The 19,840-nt window shown below is 32.5% G+C and overlaps 2 protein-coding genes across 2 annotated transcripts; both read right to left on the minus strand.

Annotated features, from left to right (window-relative positions):
• Window positions 1-2,739: 2,739 nt before the first annotated feature.
• Window positions 2,740-6,556, minus strand: LOC147395707 (protein indeterminate-domain 12-like). Its single transcript, XM_086451325.1, has 3 exons — window positions 5,654-6,556; window positions 5,134-5,530; window positions 2,740-3,674 (listed from the first exon to the last, which is right to left on the minus strand). The coding sequence occupies exons 1-3, from the start codon at window positions 5,820-5,822 to the stop codon at window positions 2,876-2,878; spliced, it is 1,365 nt and encodes a 454-aa protein (XP_086307451.1). The 5' UTR covers window positions 5,823-6,556; the 3' UTR covers window positions 2,740-2,875.
• Window positions 6,557-17,667: 11,111 nt separating this feature from the next.
• Window positions 17,668-19,433, minus strand: ARD4 (RmlC-like cupins superfamily protein). Its single transcript, XM_086451983.1, has 5 exons — window positions 19,279-19,433; window positions 19,089-19,176; window positions 18,378-18,472; window positions 18,034-18,273; window positions 17,668-17,926 (listed from the first exon to the last, which is right to left on the minus strand). The coding sequence occupies exons 1-5, from the start codon at window positions 19,288-19,290 to the stop codon at window positions 17,798-17,800; spliced, it is 564 nt and encodes a 187-aa protein (XP_086308109.1). The 5' UTR covers window positions 19,291-19,433; the 3' UTR covers window positions 17,668-17,797.
• Window positions 19,434-19,840: the final 407 nt, after the last annotated feature.

Here is a 19,840-nt window from a genome sequence, read left to right on the forward strand (position 1 = left end):
CTTGAATTTGAACTATCTTGAAAGAGAACCTGTAAAACAAGTCCTCTGATGCACAATACAACTTGAATCAAATTAAAAGAAGAGAGTATTGTTCTGTTTACTAATATATGTTCGTTCGTCAAACTAGTCTCTTATTTATTGAAGAATTGTCTCGAATTATAATCCATTAGAAATTTGATTTGGGAACCAAATAATTGGAAATGCTATTCAAATTAAAAATCCATCGAAATGATCATTGGGTTCGAAATGCCTTTTGTGGCCGAAATTCATTCGGATAATATATTTTTTTGGTGACTCAATATAGGATCTTGACCATTTGCATATCTTCCAAATATAATTTGTGAGTATGGGGAAGAAATTGAGAATGAGAAAAGCAAGGTGTTTGATAATTATCTGATTTTGATACTTTGGAAGAAAGAAGAAAAAGTGAATAAAAAAAGGGAGTAGAGGGTGGTTAATAGATGAGATAAGATTCCCTCAAGGGGTGAACAATGTCATATGGGAAATTAACTTTGGAAGTTGGAAGCCCAACAAGAAGAAGAGAGATAAGCTTTTACTTTGTCTGGTTGTGCAAGAGAATGATAAAAAGAGGCTATCTTTTTTAATAGGCAAATGGCATGTATTTGTACCTTGACACTGTAAACTCTCTACTTTCTAAAAGCTTGGATATCCCATAATACTAATACCTCAATCCATCTTTCCCCAATCCCTAGGCCTCTCTCTCTCTCTCTCTCTCTCTCTCATTTATATATAATAATATTCCTTTAAATACTGAATATTCAAAAGAGAAAAAAAAAAGATTTTTAGTTATGAAATATAATTTTGGGACCACATGCAGAAAGAATATTGCAGGCTATTTCAGTCAATAAAAGTCACTGATTCATTTGATGTCATTCCCCCAATCAAAATGTCTTTGGTCAAATGATTAATTAATGTAATAATATTAATAACAATAACATCATCATCGACAACCAGAACAACAATGCTTCGAGGACAAATCTTTAAAAATCTCTCTCCCAAGTTTTGGGTTGATGATACATACTTTACACTTTAATGGGGTGGTAATTTAATTGGTGTGGAACTAAAAATTATTATAATCTCTCTCTACTAGGTGATTCTTTTGTGTCTTCTTCCTCGGATTCTTTTTGGGTCTTGTTAACGTGCCTTTGGGCAAGCGCACACGTTAAAATGCAACAAATACACTTTGAAGATTGGAATTTGTAGTGAAAATGACCTTAAATAATTATTTTTATCAAAATACCCTTAGAATTCAATTTTCAGAGTGTATTTATTGCACTTTAACGTTTGCTCTAACAAAAGTTTTATATTTTAACAAAGAATAATGTTGAAGTGAACTCAATATTGGATCTGACATCGCACACTCTGATGTAAAAGTATAGGAGAACCATATATACTTTTCTTGAGATACGAGTAAAAATTTATGTGGTTCCTATTTAATTTCACATCAAGATGTGCGACATGAGATCCAATCTTGAGGTCACTCCAACACAACTCTTCAACAAAATATTTTTTAATTGTTTTATTATTCTGATTCATTATAAATATATTAAGAGGGAACTATTTTGGTTGATTTTCTTAATCAATTCTTCCTTTATTCCGACGATAAGGAAAGGCCTTTTAAATTCAAAATCAAAATTAGTTCCCCAATTAATTTACTCAATGAAGTAAAGAAATGGCCAATGTGCCATCACTGCCAAGGACATTGCACCAAATGCATTTATTTTATATCCAAATTTTCGGTGGATTTGGGATCTTGTAATTGGTTTTCAAATGATTTTGAAAAGGGAATGTGATGGGGCTGCACGGAATTTCAAAAAGCTCCACCACGAAAAAGATGACTGAGCATTTGTATTCAAAGTTATTTCTTACTCAGCTTTTGAATTTCGTTGACATTTTCTCCTTCTTTTTCATTTTTGTGAAGTATCATTTTGTCCCGGACCACACACCATTGACTTACTCACCTTTTACTTAAAACAAGTTTCAAAGGCTCTCTTTCCTTCTTAATTAAGGAATGTTTACACCAACAATGTTTCAAAAATCTTCTAAGACGAGTCTTCTCGATTTCATTTGTGGACTGGTCAAGACATCACTATTGAGGTCTTTCTTCTTCTTCTTCATGGTTCATAGATCGCAAAAACATTCTTCGTAGATGCAAATTTAGGATCTAAAACCATGGTTTACAATGCTTTATCTTTTATTAATTTTTAAAGAAAAAGTTAATTGTCTTTAACAACATTTGAGGCTCTTTATCAAAAAAAAACAAACAACAGAGATGGGAGGAATTTGAGACTAGAAAAAGTCCTTTATTTTATCTTCATTTTTACTATCTTTAGTGTTTCAATAATTATTTAACAAAATGGCCTTTAAGATAATTCGATATGAAACGAAAGCACCCCATTGATCGTGAGTATCATAAGTATATATAATTTAAAATTGCATAATATATATAATTCAATCCAACTAAAGGTGCCAACTTAGTTAGCTAAGCTAGAAAGGTGTGTGAAGAGCTTTGATCCCACGACTTAGGTTCAAGAACAAAAAACTCATTGAACCTACTTTCATGCTTATTGCAAGTTAATCCTTCTTGTCTAGAAAAAATTTCAGTCCAACCAAATTTTACGAAGATCTAACCGCGGTCTGATCAAAAGTTAATGGCAATCAAAGTTGATTTAAGAACAAGTTTCCAAAGGAAATGTATCATAATTATGCTATTATATATACTTAAATGAAAAACTTTGTTGCCATTGCCTCAATTAATCCAAGGACACATTCGTGATTCCATACAAACAGAAGGGCTATATAAGTCATTTTATCTCGAAATTACTCTTTTAGCCCTCCTCTCAAAGTTTTTTTGTCAATCTTCCCACGTATCTGAGGCTGGGTCAGCGTATCCAAAGCCGGTTGATGGTCTCATTAGTGACTGGTCATGATCATACCTTGGGAAATCAACGGCTCCTGTGAAAGATAAAAACTCTCTATCGTTAATGCTGCCACCACCACTAGCACACTCTCCTGCCAGACCCAGAAAGTCTCTAGTCAAACGGTCATTTTTCTGCCACGTGGCAAGCTTACCTGAATGAAATTCAAGATAATCAGAAGAGATTCCACTGCCCATGTGACTCATTGTTCCAAACTCACCCATCTCTAAACGAGTCAAGGAAGATGCTATGTGACCGACTGACTGAGCTTGTGTGGGCCCAGTGATGGCTGCTGCACCTATATGTGCTGCCTTTTGAAGGAGTGCAGTGGCTGACATATGAGGGGTGGTGTTAGTGTTGGAGATGAAATTTGGGTGTTTTTGAAGAAAGGGTACTGATGTCGTCATATCTTTGTAGAGTTGTTGTTCTTGTAAGAAAGGAGAGATGTTTGGGATTTGATGATGATGAGTTTCAGGTTTGATTTGATATGGGTTTGATATAGAATTAGGGTTTTGAGGTGGATCCCATGAGGTGAGTGAGATTTGGGTTGGTGGGTTTGGGATATGTTGTTGCTGTTGAGTTGAGAAGGGGAAGGGAGGAGGTGGGTTTTGTGGGTGAAGATGAAGAGGTTGGTCTGTTTGGTTTGTTGTTGTAAATGTGTTTGTGGAGGAGAGTCTTGCACTCTCTTCAGCTAAAGCATCACAGAATGCTCTGTGAGTGATGAAGCTGTCCTTCCTGCAAATTTGACATATTTAGAGACAAATTAAGTTAACTAAGTGACTAAATTAAGGTAAACTTATAAAGAACTAAGGATTAAGGAGGACTACTCTTGCATGAAAAAAGAGATGAGCCAAACAGCTAGGGAGATCAAGAAATTAGAGGGTTAAATGTTTAGAGAATTCTTTTGAATAAAATAAGAAAGAATCAAGAATGAAGGGTGGGATAGCTTCAAAATACAAAATTAGATAATGGGAATCCAAAAAGAAATAAAAGGAGAGGCTTAGAATTCATGCATGAGAAATAGGTAGGCATTGAGAAGTCATAAAGCTTGCAAAATGCAAAGTGGGCCTTCAAACTTCAAAGTAAAATGATCCTGTGAGAGAGAGAGAGAGAGAGAGAGAGAGAGAGAGAGAGAGAGAGAGAGCATGACCAATGAGTGAGGTTAGGCATGCAAAAATTATGGAAACATGGATTTCGTGGTTTGAAATTTTGAACAGTAACTAAATAGAGACGGTCTTTAGTAATCATGCATGAAAATGGGTATAAAATTGAAACCCCACACACATCTAATGATGAAGGAAATATAAAAAACAAATATTCATCTCAGATATTTGACAGATTTATCAGTTTTCATTATTAGATCTATTTCAGATTCTGAGGGACTCTGCAAGAAAAATAGTAGTTTGTGTAGTAAGAATTAATCTCATATTTATCATCCATGAAAGACCCAAAAGAAATAAAACTAAGAATCTCTACTTTTTCTTAGACAAGTGTAAATATTCATCATAACTTCTTGAGAGCTAAGTACCCAAAAAGAACAACAAAAAGAAAAACAAGACCTTGTATGACAATGGCAATGTAACTAAAACCATAAATTCTAAGTTCACATAAAAACCAAAATGGTTCTAAATATCGATTTTTAAGTCATGGATATGGACATCAGATATTAATGGAATTTTTCTTCATAAACACACTCACTAATAAAAAAATTTAAGAGAAGAAAGTTTCAAACTAGCCAGTAAATCACAGTCAGTGACTCAGTGTAGCAATTAAACCTCCAGTTGTATAGATTTTTGTTTCTTTTCTTTTGTCTTTCATATATTTAGGCATGCTAGGTTTCAGAGACATTTTCTTTCTTTCAGTTTGTCTCCAATATATCGGTAGTAACAAACACTTGTATTTAATGGTTTCCACTTTCATGCAACCTGCCAATGCATTTAATAAGTTTCAGAAATATTCCAACTAAGCTTACCACTCTTATGTAAGAACAGATCCAAAACAAAGCCCATTGAAACAAAAAACAAAGACTCTCCCAAAGCTAATTTGACTTCCCACTTTGACCAAATTTCAGGCCCATTGTAGTCAAAGAAGTGAAGACTAAGTGATAAAAAAGATGATGAAAATTTGAGAAATAAGCAGACATACTGACCTCAAAGAACATGTTAATTAAAAAAAAATAAAGAAAATAAATTACCTTGAAAAAAGGGTTCCACAATCACATCTATACTCTCTTGTTCCACATGTTTTCAAATGAGCTTTCCAATCTGATTGAACTGCATATCTCTTTGAACACTTGTCACACTTCCATTTCTTTTCTCCATGTTTTCTACAGTAGTGTTTCTTGATTCCCGTTAGATCACCAAGAGCCCTTGAAGGGTGATGATGAACACATGAGGGTTCTGGGCACACGTAGACTCTCTTTCTTATCTCTGTACTTGTTCTCTGCTTCAGCTTCCATGGAAGGTTATGGCCTCTCCTGTGAAGCTGTAAATTCTGATCTCTTTGAAAACCTTTGTTGCAGATCTCACATACAAATCTATTTATGGTCAATAGATCTTTTGGTGTTAAAGCAATCACTTCAGCATCTGGATCTAAAACCATCAAAATTTTAAAAAATAAATAATAAATAATAAAAAGAAAGAAAGAAAGATAAAAAACAAAACAATTTAGAAAAAAAAATAGAGAAAATTTAAGAGATGAAATAAGAATCTTACCTGGGTTTCCAGGAAGGCCTCTCTTCTTTTTTATCTTGTTTTCCTGATGAGGAGAGATGGATGAGAAAATAGGATTTAAGCTACTAAAATCCTGAACTCTAGTAACAGAAGAGTTACTAATAGCTTCCTCAGACAGAGAAGTTGAACTGGACATGGTTGCAGGAAACATGCCTATGAAGACAAACTTGATAGAGGAAATCAAACAAAACCCAATTGTCTGATCTCTTTGTTTCTTTGATTTCTTATACTAGCTCACCCTTATTTCAACAACCCACTTTACTTAGTTAGTAGTACATGATGAAACAAGAAGAACAACAACCAAGAAATAGAAATATCTCAGATTTGGATCAGAGGTACAGGTGGCAGTGATAATTAGTCTCAGAAAGGAATCATTTGATGATGGGTTGCAAAAGAAATTAAATCTCGTGAAGAGATGATGATGGGTGGTTTTCTCATAGTCACTATCTACTACTGGATTGCTTGTATCAGCAACTCTGCAGCATAAATAAGAAACCTCTTTTTTACTATCTTACAAACCCATCCAACCAACCATGCAATTAAGCATGGAAAAGAACAAGACAATATATTGGTTTTTTTAATTTTCTTTCCTCCCAAAATATCATCCCCTTCTCTCTATTTATGTTAAAAGAAAATAAAAAGAGAGACAACAAAGATAATTTCAGTAATTGGGTATAGTTGTAGTGTTTTTTTTCAGAGAAATGATAATTACAGAGGCAGACTATGAAGAAGGGTTGGCAAATTAGATAAAGATAATAAAAATAAAGATACCCAGATGAGAAAAAAGACCCAAAAAAAGTGAGGAATTCTGGAAAGCAAAGGAGAGAAAGAGAGAGGTGGATGAGGCCGACATAAGCACAGACCAAGAATCTCAGCCCACCCCACAGTTGATTCAGCTAATTTTATGTATTTTTTTTCCTTTCTCTCTCTCTCTAAGAGTGACGTTAGCACTTTCTGTCTTTTACTCTGGTCCTGTTATAAAACACCCAAACCCTAAAAAGGACTTTGATTTGAATGGAATGATATTAAAAGGAGAGCTTGATTACAACAAGGGTTAGGGCAAAGCTTGAAAAGCTAGGAAGGTAAAGGCTAAGAGGAGAGAGAGGTCACAACCTTTCTAAGACCCACATCCAGCATGATTGGTTCATTGATTGACTCTTAACAAAGCTATTTTAATAATGTCTATTCAACAATCTTAACCCCCCCTCTAAAACCCATTTCTTTATACACCCTTCTTCTTTCTTCTTTCTTCTTTCTTCTTATATAGGCTTCAAATCATTGTTTCTTAATCCTTGATCACACCCTAATTAAAGATTAAAACATAAGAAAGGTTTGGCTCAAATTATAATCTCAACTTTACAAAACATTATAAGACTGGTTCAAACAATTTCAATAATTATTTACAATTATGACTAAACTCATAAAATCTTAAATCCAAAAAAAAGAAATTTGTCAAAAAAAAAAAAAAAAAAGGATAGTTTCTATAGGCACCCCAATTTTTACCTGTTCTCAATCATTCACTTATTTTCTTTATTTTTAATTAGGTGTGATAACCAAGAGTTAGGGTGCCCATAGTAGCTCTCCTTTTTTTTTTCTTTTCATATAAAATAATTTTATCTATTTTTTTAAATAATTGTATCCTTTTTTTGTTATTTACAAAAGTACCTGTGGGCTTCGTTTTTTTAATCAACCCCCCATGGGCTTTTTATCTTGTTTGATTCATATTCTTGATCTTTCTCTTAACTATTGTTAATTATAACTCTTGATCATGTGGTCATGCCAAGGAATATATTTTGATAATCAAGTCAGTTTAATAAAAGTAATACTCTTAGAGATGCTAACATGTATTGTGCTCCAAATTTTATGCGTCACCCATTTTACATTGAGGTTATGTATCTACTTATAAATCAAGTTTAGTTGTGTACACATTTGGGAAATGTGCTTGTAATCATTGTGCAAGTTCATTTGGAGGATGTGCATGACGTCGATTTGCAGTCAAAATTCTATATGTACTTGTGGTCTTGAACTGGTGCTCGCAGAACTCAATTTCTGATAGATCAACATTTTTCTTTGAACAAGAATCAATAGATCAAACATATCATGGATTCAGTGCAAATTTTTTCGACTCCCAAACTATTGTGTACTAAAGTAGAATCCAAATCATTATCCTTATTCCAGCTTTATTTTTTTATTATTGGAACCATAGTCACAAAAAATCCTATTTCTTTTGAATAATTCTTGTTTAAAATGCATTTTCTATGTCTAACTATTAAAACAATAAATAAAAATCTACCTTTTCAAAATAAAATATATAAACACTATTTTTATTTTTTAAATGCATTTTTTTTAAAATGTTTTATACACTTTTTTCTAATAAAAATAAATCATTTTTTTTAAACCTATATATGATTAATGTCTATGACGTTATGATTTTCTGTTATTTTGTACATTGTTTAATGTAGGATTTGATGTTATGATTTTTTTTTAATTTTTTTCAATAATGTGTTATTTTGCTCAATAGATATATTGTTTTAGGATCATATAATGTATAGTTATGCGTGAAAACATGTTATCATGCATATGAATATTTTTTTCTCAAAAATATATTGAAAACTTAAAATAAATGTATCATAATTACATCATGAATACATTTTTTTTATTTATAATTTATAATATATTATTTTGTATTCATCATTTTTCCCCTTTTTTCTCGTTTCTTTCTTGTTTTCTCCATTTTTTCTAAAGTTTTCTCTTCCCACTTTAAACTTGTATCCTGACTTGGTGACTATGATTTGAATTGATAAGAACTAGATTCTCAAGCCAGAATTTTAAACTTAGAAACCTTGACTTAGATGCCTATCATGTTGATTACTTGCAAGTCAACTTAAACGAGTCAAATAAAAGTGTATTAAATTTGAGTATTGATGAAGGCACATGGTTTGATATGCAGCTGACATGGCAAGGGCATAGAACCGCACATATTTTCTTGTGTATCCCGATGAAACAGATCTATGATTCTTTGCCTTTGCCAAGTCAACAACGTACCAAATCATTAAATTTATAAATATTTTTATTATTATTTTAAAATAAAATTCTTTAAAAAATATTAAATATATAGAAACATAACTTGTCCAATTTTTTTACTTACTTGATATTTTGAGTTGACTCAATCGAATTGATAAGTTGACTAAATGAATTATCATAGAGTTTTTTTAGGCCACTTCTAAATCCAATTGAGTCAAGTTGATTCGACTCCAAGAGTTTTGAAATTATGGTCCAGACTAGATGATACCTTCAGACAACCATAATATACATATAACTCTATCCAAACTACCAACTCTCCAAAAATATTTTCTTTTAAGAGATTTTACTTAATTTTCTACAAATTTGGTATTTGAATTTAAGAGAAATTTTAGTTTTTCATTCACTTATTAGTTTTCTCCTCATTCACTCTTTCATTTATCATATACGACAGAGTGCACAGTAAAAGTGGCTGATCTTAAACACCACCATGAGAATTTTAAAATCCTATCTCCTCTTTTTTTTCTACTTTCAACTTTTTTTTATTCCAATTCCAAACTCAAACCCAAACCCAAAGCCAATGGATAGATAAGTAGATATAAAGGGACTGCTTTACCCCTATACTTTTAGAAATCCAAAGTAAATTAACTTGAAATTGGCATAGTTGGAAGGGTAAATTTGTCATAATTTATGTTATTTTGTAACGTAAAGGATTCCTCGTGGCAGCCCTTTAGTCCCAACGGTCAGCATGGGACGAGGCGACATGGTTACCTCAATCTGAAGGACTCACATGTGTAGGGCCCAACTCTCTTGCTGCGTCTAGTCTTGGAAATTGGAATTCTAAGTGGGTTGATAGTGATAGTACCATCCAACGGTCTAGAGAGCGTTCGATGGTCTTAATTTATGTTTATGAGTGCGAGTCCCAAGTCTTTGAGTTTTGAAGATGATTAATTTTGAAGATTAAAATTTAAGACTTCAAAATGACTATTTTTAAGGGATTTTGTTAAACATGTACCCTAAGATACACATTAAGATACAATAAATACACTTTGAAAATATATATATATATATATTTTTGCCAAAAATGCTCTTAAAAAAATTACTTTTTATTTATTTATTTATAAAAATACCCTCAGATTCCAATCTCCAAAGTGTATTTATTGCACTTTAATGTATGTCCTTAGGGCACATGTTAACCAGACCCAATTTTAGCGGGACAAGGGGAGGGGGGGGGGGTGTTTTAAAGACTATAAATTGAAAATGAGGGCATTCAAGTCATATTATTAGTCTATTAAGTCAATTCGTTTAGAACAAATTTACATAGTTTTGGTATTTATTTCAGGGGTTGAAACAAACGATTAAAGAGATGAGTGTATAAAGGTTTTGGGGTTTGTGTTTGTGATTAATTTAAACTCGAGTGATTCTTTTCTGTAGAATTCTTCTTTGATCTTATGGTGAATGAAGATTTGATTCACCTATGGACATATGCATAACCAACATAAATCTTGAATTTCCTTTGATTTTGCTCAACATATTCTTGTTCTTAATCATGACAGGGTTTTCTGCATTTTTGCACATGCAACATGATACAATCTTCGTTTAAAGGGTGAATTGCCATTTCATGAGTTGAATTTGACGAATTTACGATTCCGGCTCACCATTCATTTTAATTACCAAAATGTGAAGGATTTCAAGTGATTTTTTCGCAAGTATAAAGTGTCTATCTCACTAAAAATAGCGAAAACTGCGAGATAGTCACTTTAAACCTGCAAAATTGTCCTCCAAATTAGTTACCGTACACGTTTTGATAATTAAAATGACCAGTGAGCTAGAATTGTAAATTCGTCAAAAGTTGATCACATGTTCATAAATATCTCTAGTTTAAACTCATTCATGAGGACTCTCTTAGCATTATATTTGTAAAAGTAAAGAAGCATATGGAATTTCCTATGGACTAGTTGTTGTTTTCTAGGAATTAATATAAGTTTTTCAAGGAAACATTTTTCTAGGAACCCTTAGGAGGAATCTCTCATCTAACCTTTTATTTAATAGAGTTGTGATAATCTGACTCCCTTTTTGTACGCTACCTTCATGGAACCATAGATCCTTTACTTCGAGATACTCAAAGATATATATTTATGGTTTTGTACGATTCTATGAAGAGAGCGTACAAAGAGAGTATAAACAAAAAAAAAAGTCAAATTATCATGACTCTGTTTAATATTGGGTCTCAAAATAAGTTTGAGGCTAGTGTTTTAATTACGTTTGTGCGTTGATATTATAGTGGTAAAATGGATTGTACATTATGAGTGATTCCTTGTAAGCTCGTTTTAAGATTTCTATGAGGAAGTGAGATTATAACCCTATTTTACTATAACTGTACTTTTCACGAAAATAGTAAAGGGATCGCATCATCACCGATGGATATTGTAGTCAATCTTGTCAAATCATGTAAAGATTATGTTTCTTAGATTGCTTTCTTATTTGTTTCATCGTGAATGACAATAATCTAAGTAAGAATGCAAAAAATATTTCTTTTAAAAATTAGAAATCGATCTATATTTTTTTAATAAATATTTTACCAAGGGATCTGATTAGAACTCTATAATTAAGAGTGTTTGGGCAAGAGTACTACCAAGATGGGTAATCTCCTAAGAAATCCTCATGTTGCACCCCTCTTTTTTTTCTAGGTGCCAACTAGTTTGCTTGATAAAGTTTTGAGTGATGATACCAAAGACTCGAGTTTGAATCTCACAAGCACCAAGTTACTGAACTCATTAAAAACAGATTTACCAATTAAAAAAAAAGGAAGGAAAGAAATAGATTTGTAATATGATGATTTAAAGTTAAAGTATATGTGTTTTTCTTTTTCGAATGAATCAAAAATACCGACTTACCGAGTTGATGAAGTATGTGACTAAGTGACACATAACAAGAGACCTGCAAAATTCGACTAGAACTAATAATCAAACGGAGTATAATCAACTATAGCCAATTTTCCCTACACATGGTGCAACTACTAGCCTTGGTAAGGTTTTCTAGTCTGATCAGCTATGTAGGCTAAGCTTTACTCTACAAACATGGAGGTCGGTTCACTATCTGCAAAAAAAAAAAATTTGTTTTAAAGTGGTGAACCAACAACATGATACCATGTGTTCGGAGAAAAGAGTAAAATCTAACAATTAGTACTTAACCCATATTCTCCTACATTTTTCTCTCCTCTTAACAATTCCTCATATTTTTCAATACACATGACATCGTACCATTGATTCATCAGCTTAATTAGCATAACTTTTTTGAAATGCAATCAAGAATTAAGACAAATCCCCCACCCAAAACAATAATAACACTATGACCCTTAACGGTGCAATCTCTCACATCTTCTCCCATTATAGAAATGAGAGCATATCCTTTATGATACTTATTTCTTAGTACCTTATAATACATTTTAAACGATTGAAAGTATGAAAAAAAAAAAAAAAATGAAACAATGAAAAAGATAAAAAAAAATTGCATAAAACATAAGGATTTATGTGGTTCAGCAGTATACCTACGTCTACGAATTAGATCAAGAACAATCATTATTTTCTTTCAAGTTATATAATCCTAATTGGGAGTTGCTAAAATGTGCCTATCTTCCCAATCCCCCCACCCAAAAAAAATCCTTTAAAAAATATTTCACTTTTTTTTTTAACCCTTAAAATTTTGGGTTGGGGATTCACCCCGAGACCCTACGAAAGAAGGGGGCGATGCCCAAGAAATTTACACAACAGAGAGAGCATCATATCTAGAAAATAACAAAATCTAATTATTTAGATTTAGAGGCACGATGCGTTTATTTTTCTAACGTGGCGCTGTGTCATCCATCCATAAAGTTGTTGGACATTACTATGAGAGAGTCAGAGAAAGAGAGAGCAAATACCTATGTATGGCAAGTGAGGGAGCATGGAGAAATCATTTTACATCAGCCCATCATATCTTTTATAAAGAGATATATGTTCTCATAATAGGTATAGCATCTGTGCAGTCTCCCCTACACTCATTTTCTTTTAATAATTTTTTTATATTTACAATGAGAGAGAGAGAGAAAGAAAGAGAGATTGAGAAAAAGAATGTGAAAACCAATCAATGCAGGCCCTACCTTATTCACGGGTCCTATTATCAGATTCTCTTCATTTTTCTCATTTTTCTAAGGGACTTGGATGTTGTGTTTGGAGAAGTACAGACCCACTAATAATGAGTAACTAAATCAGAGATAATAAATATACTTAGATGAACACTCACACACATATATTACCACACCGACAAGAAGCAGAGAGTCGTCACTTTCATGTGCCAACTTCCTTTATGTGTCAAGAGGCACAGTAATCACTATTATACCAACTAATTGATGCAATCCTCACCAAAGTGAATGAACCAATTAGTACCCTTTCATAATTATTTTTTTATGAGTCGCGATCATGAGCAATGTCCCGCTCCTATAACAACATAAGGTGTCTACATAGCAAGTTTGGTTGGAGATTAAACACATCGGGCTGCATGCAATGTAGAAAAAAGGCTTGATTAGAAATCCGTTGTGTTTAAAACTCTTACTAAAATGTGCCATGTAGACATCGTTCCCATTCTATAGGAACGGAATACCACTTTGGATCCTGATTCTTTTTTTATTTGGTTTTGATGGCAACAATTACTTCGCTTGCATGTATTTGTCAATCTATTTATCTATTATTGTGTCTAGTCTCATCATTGTTTCAAATCACGACCAAACCCATTGTGTTTCAAATAAGATGTTTGTGTGAGACTATTCGCATTGAATATCTTACTCATTGTTGATAAAGATGTCTCGGGAGATATTTTTAAAATTTCAGCCGAGTCAATAAAATTTAGGCAAGTCAACTGGTTTTTTTTTAAAAGAAAATATCATGACTAAAAGAATTTTTTCATAATTTAAATATTTATTATATCTAAATAAAAATATGATCTTGAAACTAATTATCTTCTCATCCACCTTATTTTATAAAAATATTTACATTATTTTTATGTAAATATATATTGATAAATAATTGTAAACTTAGTTAAAGGGTTATCGTTTCCAAGATCAGATGACTTAGACGAGTCATCCCAGTATTGATGAGGGATGAGATGAGATGAAATATTAAGTTTTAAAATCATGACCATAGCTTTAACACTCGTCAAGTTACATTGAAAGAAATTCCGTTGACTTCACTTGATTGTATTTCAAGATGATTGTGGCCCCAAGCTTGATGGAACCAATTCACCAAGTCATCAAGTGAATTCGTCAATTCAATTGAATCAACTAGCAAAATGCATCAAGTCAGCTTAGAAATTTCACTTATTTTATCATATATAATACTAAGTTTGCCCATGCCTATCACACAATCATCCCTCTTTGAGATTAAGGGGTAACAAAAGAAAAAAAATAAAGTTGTAGGGGTATTATTAAGAAAAAAGTAGAAGGGTAAAGGCAATAGAGTGAAAAGAGTATTCTTAGAAAGAGAGAAGAGAAAATGAATAAAGTTAAAATTGTTCTTCAAGATGCGTGCAAGATTGAACCTAAACCACTCTTCATGGGAGATAAACATTAGAGGAAGAAAACATTTCTGTTTTATTATATAGATTTTTGTGAAGCACAAAAAATGAATATTTTTACTTATTTTTGTGGAGCGCAAAAAAACACCTTCTATTTGGCCAACATTTTGTCTTACATGGGTTAGAAGTTTCGGATGAACTAATTGGATTTTGCAAAAAATGTCTTATTGGACATTAGTAAGTCATAGAGTCCTGATTTAAGGACTAGAAAACTCTGGACCCAGCCCGGTCTTCACAGACTCAAGATGATAATGGTGTAAAAGATTACTGAGAGAGAATTTGGTAGAGCCAAGCGAATCCTTTTTAATTGATTAAGCGTGAGTTCAAAAGATAAGAGTCATACAACACAAGAAACAATAAATAATATTAAACCATCATTCTCAGTCCATTAAACACAAAACCTAGAAAATAGAAGACATTCAACATCTTCCCAAATATGACAACATTCTAATGGACCATTGTATTCTTAGAGCATCTACAATGGATGTGTTATTGAATCTGTTTGTGTCAGACCCATCAATTTTACTTGCTATAAATGCTCTAATGGACTGGTTAGAGTATGTGTTAAACATGTTAGAAGTTAAGAATCAAGTAAGTTGTGGCCAGCCTTTTAGCTAGCCACATCGACATGTTAAACCTCATAAATTCTCAAATCAACTGAATTTTATTAGAAAAGAAATGTTAGACTCAAAATTTAAATACAAACATCTGTATCATCATCAATACAAATTCATTCATCTTTATTTAGGCATACCTAAGAGATTCATGAAATTTGTTGGTTGATACTTGAGAGGTGTTAATCCAACACTTGAATTTGTGGAGACTAAAAGGTACCCATCACCTAATATGGTTCTTGCACATAACCTTTAGACATGGGTTGGTGTCACAGTCGAGACAATGCCTTTATGGGGTCTCCTTGTGACCAAATTGGAGGACACTAAATGACCTAGACAACCCAGAGTGATTCCCACAATCCCTCTCAACCTCCACATAAGGTCAAGAAAGGTGTCTTTTGTTAAATTTTTACGCATTCAAAATCTGAAACATAACTTTAATAAACTATGATTTCTCAATAGGATCTAATTTGTTGCATACCTCAAGTATACTATTTATTCAATTATTAAAACAAGTTGATGACACTTACTTTCTTCCATAAAGTTGTTGATTCAAAATCGTTGGAGATGTTCTTGCAATCCACATGTTCCTTAAATCTTTTGAAATTCCAATTAAATTGGTCATTTCTTCTAGACTTACCTTCTCCCTTCTCTCTATGTAGGTCAACTGAAGTTCTAGTGATTGATGGATATCACTCTTTTATAACTTTCTACTTTGTGCATTTTCCATACTTATTCGTGTATTCTAGTATGGGGTCGTTGATTCCTTTTATAAATGAAGGTTGAGGGTCTAGAGTTATTTTTTTTTAATAAGATTCCTATTCATCAAGATTTCTTACTAACCTTAAAGAATATCTATAATTTTAACGATATTGGGATTCTTTAAATATCGATATCTTTTATGTATAGAATTCTAGTACAATTAAACAACCAAAAACCGTGAGATCAATAGGCCACATGTTATAGAGTTCTAACATCTTTCTCAATGCCCAAGTGCCCGATTGCCAATTAATAAACTGTCAAACGAAGGACAACGTGCCTGCATTCCACTTGTCCACGTGACACTGTTGCCTTCATAAAAATAATGGCCAAATGATTATGATGCTTTAGATATAAGTTACTAGATGCGACTCTAAGTTTGTGGAATGCATAACATTTCACGTAGACCGACATTTGGAATCTATATAATTGTGATTCTTCGGATTTTTTCAGGGGTTTGGTGAACTCAATATAACATTTATGTGCATCAAAATATGAACTTATAATGTATTTGCTTGCGAGTGAGATTCAATTAGGTGCCATCATAAGTCATCATGATGAAGAATTATTTGATTTTGTCATCCTCTAGTGGCCATCAAATGATCATGTACTTTTAAACAATAAGAATACCTAATGAGAAATGTTAGTAAAAAAACTTTTTCTATTATGTCACAGTCCACTATTTGTTTTCAAAGACATCTTCAATATTTCCATAAACTTTAGTTTTTATTCAGGAGGCAAGCCCAAATCAATTTATACCAAATCCAAAGTCCATTTAGACCATTGGCGACTAATAAGAGAGGTGGGTTCTGGGCACAGTCATCCATCTTGGGCTTCACAAAAAGAATCATTTCCAGCCCATCTTTGGTTTACATGTTATTATCTCATTTAAGAGAATAAAGCTGAAAGAAAGATATAAAAGATATGTAATGGACCCCCCATTTGCCAAAAACTAGAGGTATTTCTCAAAATCATTCAATCTAAAATAAATTATTTGGTTATGATGATAACCTAAAAATTATAAAATGATGTATAATTATGGTGTAGTAATGTCATCAAAGGGGGTCTAGGGGTGTCCAGATACCTGATTAGTCAATTTCTGTTCTGTAATGGTAGACCAAATTATTTTTAACTATCTTATGGACTCAATAGAGGATTTGATTTACTTCAAAACTATTTATAAGAACATCTAAGTAATTTAATTAATTATTAATCAATTATAAATATACTTTAGCTAAAACTAAAATTCAAAGAGAATTTAGAATCTTTGTTTTTCTTACCTATATCTTTATAAAATTGTTCCTATTTTGTGTTATTCAAAATTTCGAAGGGTCTGTTTGTTACATATTTCAACTTCTAATTCAAGATTCTGTGTCTAAGAGAAGCAGAAGCTTGAAGTCTGTGAAACTACTTTCAGGAGAATCTTATTTCTTAGCAAAACTGATAAAAACATATATAATAGACAGAGGTCAAATTGATTATATTGTTTAGTTGATGAGTTAAGAAAACTAAGGATGAAATCATCATTTCACTACCATACATTTTTCGGTGTTGACTTCTATCAATGGTTCTCGATCGAGAGCGGCCCCAACAAAGTTTCTCAAAAATATAATTTTAGACTTCTAAAAAAAACTATTAAAGCAAAAGCCGTTACCAACAATTGTGCTTTTCTGGCTTTTTCAACTTAAAACACAAAATTCTGTCGAAAAAACTCTAACAAACAGACCCTAAAGTTTTGTGGGATTGATTCTAATTCCAAGGATAAATCGAAATCAATATGAATCAAAATTGGATTTTAATTTTTTTCACCAATTTAAAAACATGGGTTTCTCTAATAATATTCACCAAAACCTCAGACGACGGATGTTCCTTAATCCCAAAAATCTAATAATAATTATAATAAAATACGCTTCTAAACATTTAAATGTATATGGCTTTGGATTTCTTTAGATCTAAATAAAACCATTATCATCAACTTGGGACATTGTCAAATATGATAATCTTTTTTTGGAAATAAATATTATTGATATTTTCAAATTCTCAAGTACAGAAGATTTTTCACTAATTTTGGAGGCCTCACAAGGCTGAAGACATAGATAGATATAGTACTACCAGATGTAACTTAATGAGCTTGCAGCGCCACTCCTACTTTCTCCATCACGCTCTTGACGTATTCCTGCCTCGCTGGATGATCTTCTTGTGGACGGTTGTACGAAGTCCACACTGGCTCTCCAACGAACAACCGCATCAACTGCAATCAATCAGGCCCACAAAAAGAAAAAATCAAAACCAAATCAGACGGTTATCGCACTATATTATGGATGGATAGATCTTCGTGTCTCGATTTTACTTTTTTACCTTTACGTAGTTACCGATATCTAGAGTGAATCGATGGTAAATCCCGCCCGGTAAAATGATCATATCACCTTCTCTGATCCAGATGCGAATCCAACGGTCATCCTTGTCTCTCACATCAAAGTACCCACTACCCTCCAAACAGTAGCGAATTTCTTCGTCTGCGTGTATGTGTTCTGTGAAGAAGTTCTTCAGCTTCTCCTCGTAATTATCTACTTTTTCTGGGCATAAATCCAATAAATCCTACAATACTAATTTCTTATTAGTAAAATTAAATAAATTTATTACAATAATATAATAAGATTTTTATTAAAATAAAAGAAAATAAATAAATTTATAAATTAAACCATGTAATTATATCCCCTGGTCTCTCTGATATGCTGCAACTCCTTGTTGTTCTCGTAATCTTTTGGGTCCAAATTCCAGTATAAGACCCCTAGATCTGCAAAACCCATTTCAGTAAAACAAAATTTAAATAAAAAATTACAAAAACAGGTAGATACCCATTTTGGTAAAAAAAAAAATTATTAAATTGATAATAACAGAAATTGTTTAATAATTTTTCAGTAACAGAAGGAATAAAAAGTAGACTCAATCATTAGAATTTTTTGCATGTCAAAATTACTTTAATAACTTTTATCACAATTTTGCAAATTTTCAACTTAATTTTAAGCCCAAAAATAGAAAGCAATTTCGCCGACGAAATAATTTACCTGTTTTTATATAAATATATTTACCGAAACGGATACATACCCTTTTAATAATTATTTTTTATACCCAATTCTACCATTTTTACAAATTCCTGCCTGTTTCCAATTTCGTGGTTTCGCCGACGAAATACTTTACCCGTTCTAATAAAAAAAAAATTTGCCGAAACGGTTAAATACCCGTTTTTATAATTATTTTTTATACCCAATTCAACATTTTTTTACAAATTCATAGCTATTTTCGTAAAACACCATATTAAAATAAACATAAACTTAAAATTATACAAGAAATAAAGAAATAAAGAAATATATATATATATATATAAAATAAATAATTATGATCAGGCTTACCGGCTAGCTTGCTCAAAGGAGCAAATTCTTTTGGGTTACGATGGTGAGGAAGTCTTTGATCTTCTTCGCTTTCGTCCATGTACCATGCCTGAAAAGGTAAATTTAATAAATTATTTCCTTATTACACGAAAAGAAGTAAAATAATTCTAAAATACGCAGAGATTCCATAGGAGCATGTTAGCAAAATCACCTCAAGCGCCATATCTCAAATCTTCAACTCGTTTAGCTTCTCAGTGATCTTATGGTTTTTGAGTTTGGACACCAGAATTAAAAAAGGAGTGGTGGTGAATCCAGAAGTTTCTTTGAAAACGTATAACCTTATTGTTTTAATGACACGTGGACGGTTTGATTTTCTTAAGTGATATGTGGTGGGTTTTGCACTTAGTGATCTCAAATATCATATTTGACGTTATCTGAGACTACGACCTAACAAAAACATCTCCTGGCTCATGAAAAATGTTTAGATCTATCTGTAGGTCCACAAATGGATCAGTCAGATATGGGTTTGGGCCGGTCTGGGTTGAGCCATAATCTAATCTTAAAGAGGCAGGTTGGGACCTGACTGGAGGACATGAACCCGCGCCGGGGGTTAGGGATGAATCTTGACGTGATGGCGTGCATGTCCATAAATGCATTTTACTTGTATCTCGGAGAAAATGCACCTCTGGGCATGCACTTACCACCATGTCAACATGTTCCCCACATGTCTCCCGTTGAGGTCGCTGTAGTCCAACTCAAATTTTATATGATTT

Source organism: Akebia trifoliata, chromosome 8 (genome assembly GCF_017979445.1).
Source record: "Akebia trifoliata isolate Shusen 1 chromosome 8, ASM1797944v1, whole genome shotgun sequence".
NCBI lineage: Eukaryota > Viridiplantae > Streptophyta > Magnoliopsida > Ranunculales > Lardizabalaceae > Akebia > Akebia trifoliata.

Coding starts and splice junctions, on each gene's coding strand:
- ARD4 (XM_086451983.1), bottom strand. Junction 18,274..18,377: donor CCAGGGGATATAATTACATG/GTTTAATTTATA, acceptor TTAGTATTGTAG/GATTTATTGGATTTATGCCC. Junction 17,927..18,033: donor ATATCGGTAACTACGTAAAG/GTAAAAAAGTAA, acceptor GATTGATTGCAG/TTGATGCGGTTGTTCGTTGG.
- LOC147395707 (XM_086451325.1), bottom strand. CDS start 5,822: ATGTTTCCTGCAACCATGTCCAGTTCAACTTCTCTGTCTGAGGAAGCT. Junction 5,531..5,653: donor AGGCCTTCCTGGAAACCCAG/GTAAGATTCTTA, acceptor TGATGGTTTTAG/ATCCAGATGCTGAAGTGATT. Junction 3,675..5,133: donor TGTGGAACCCTTTTTTCAAG/GTAATTTATTTT, acceptor TCAAATTTGCAG/GAAGGACAGCTTCATCACTC.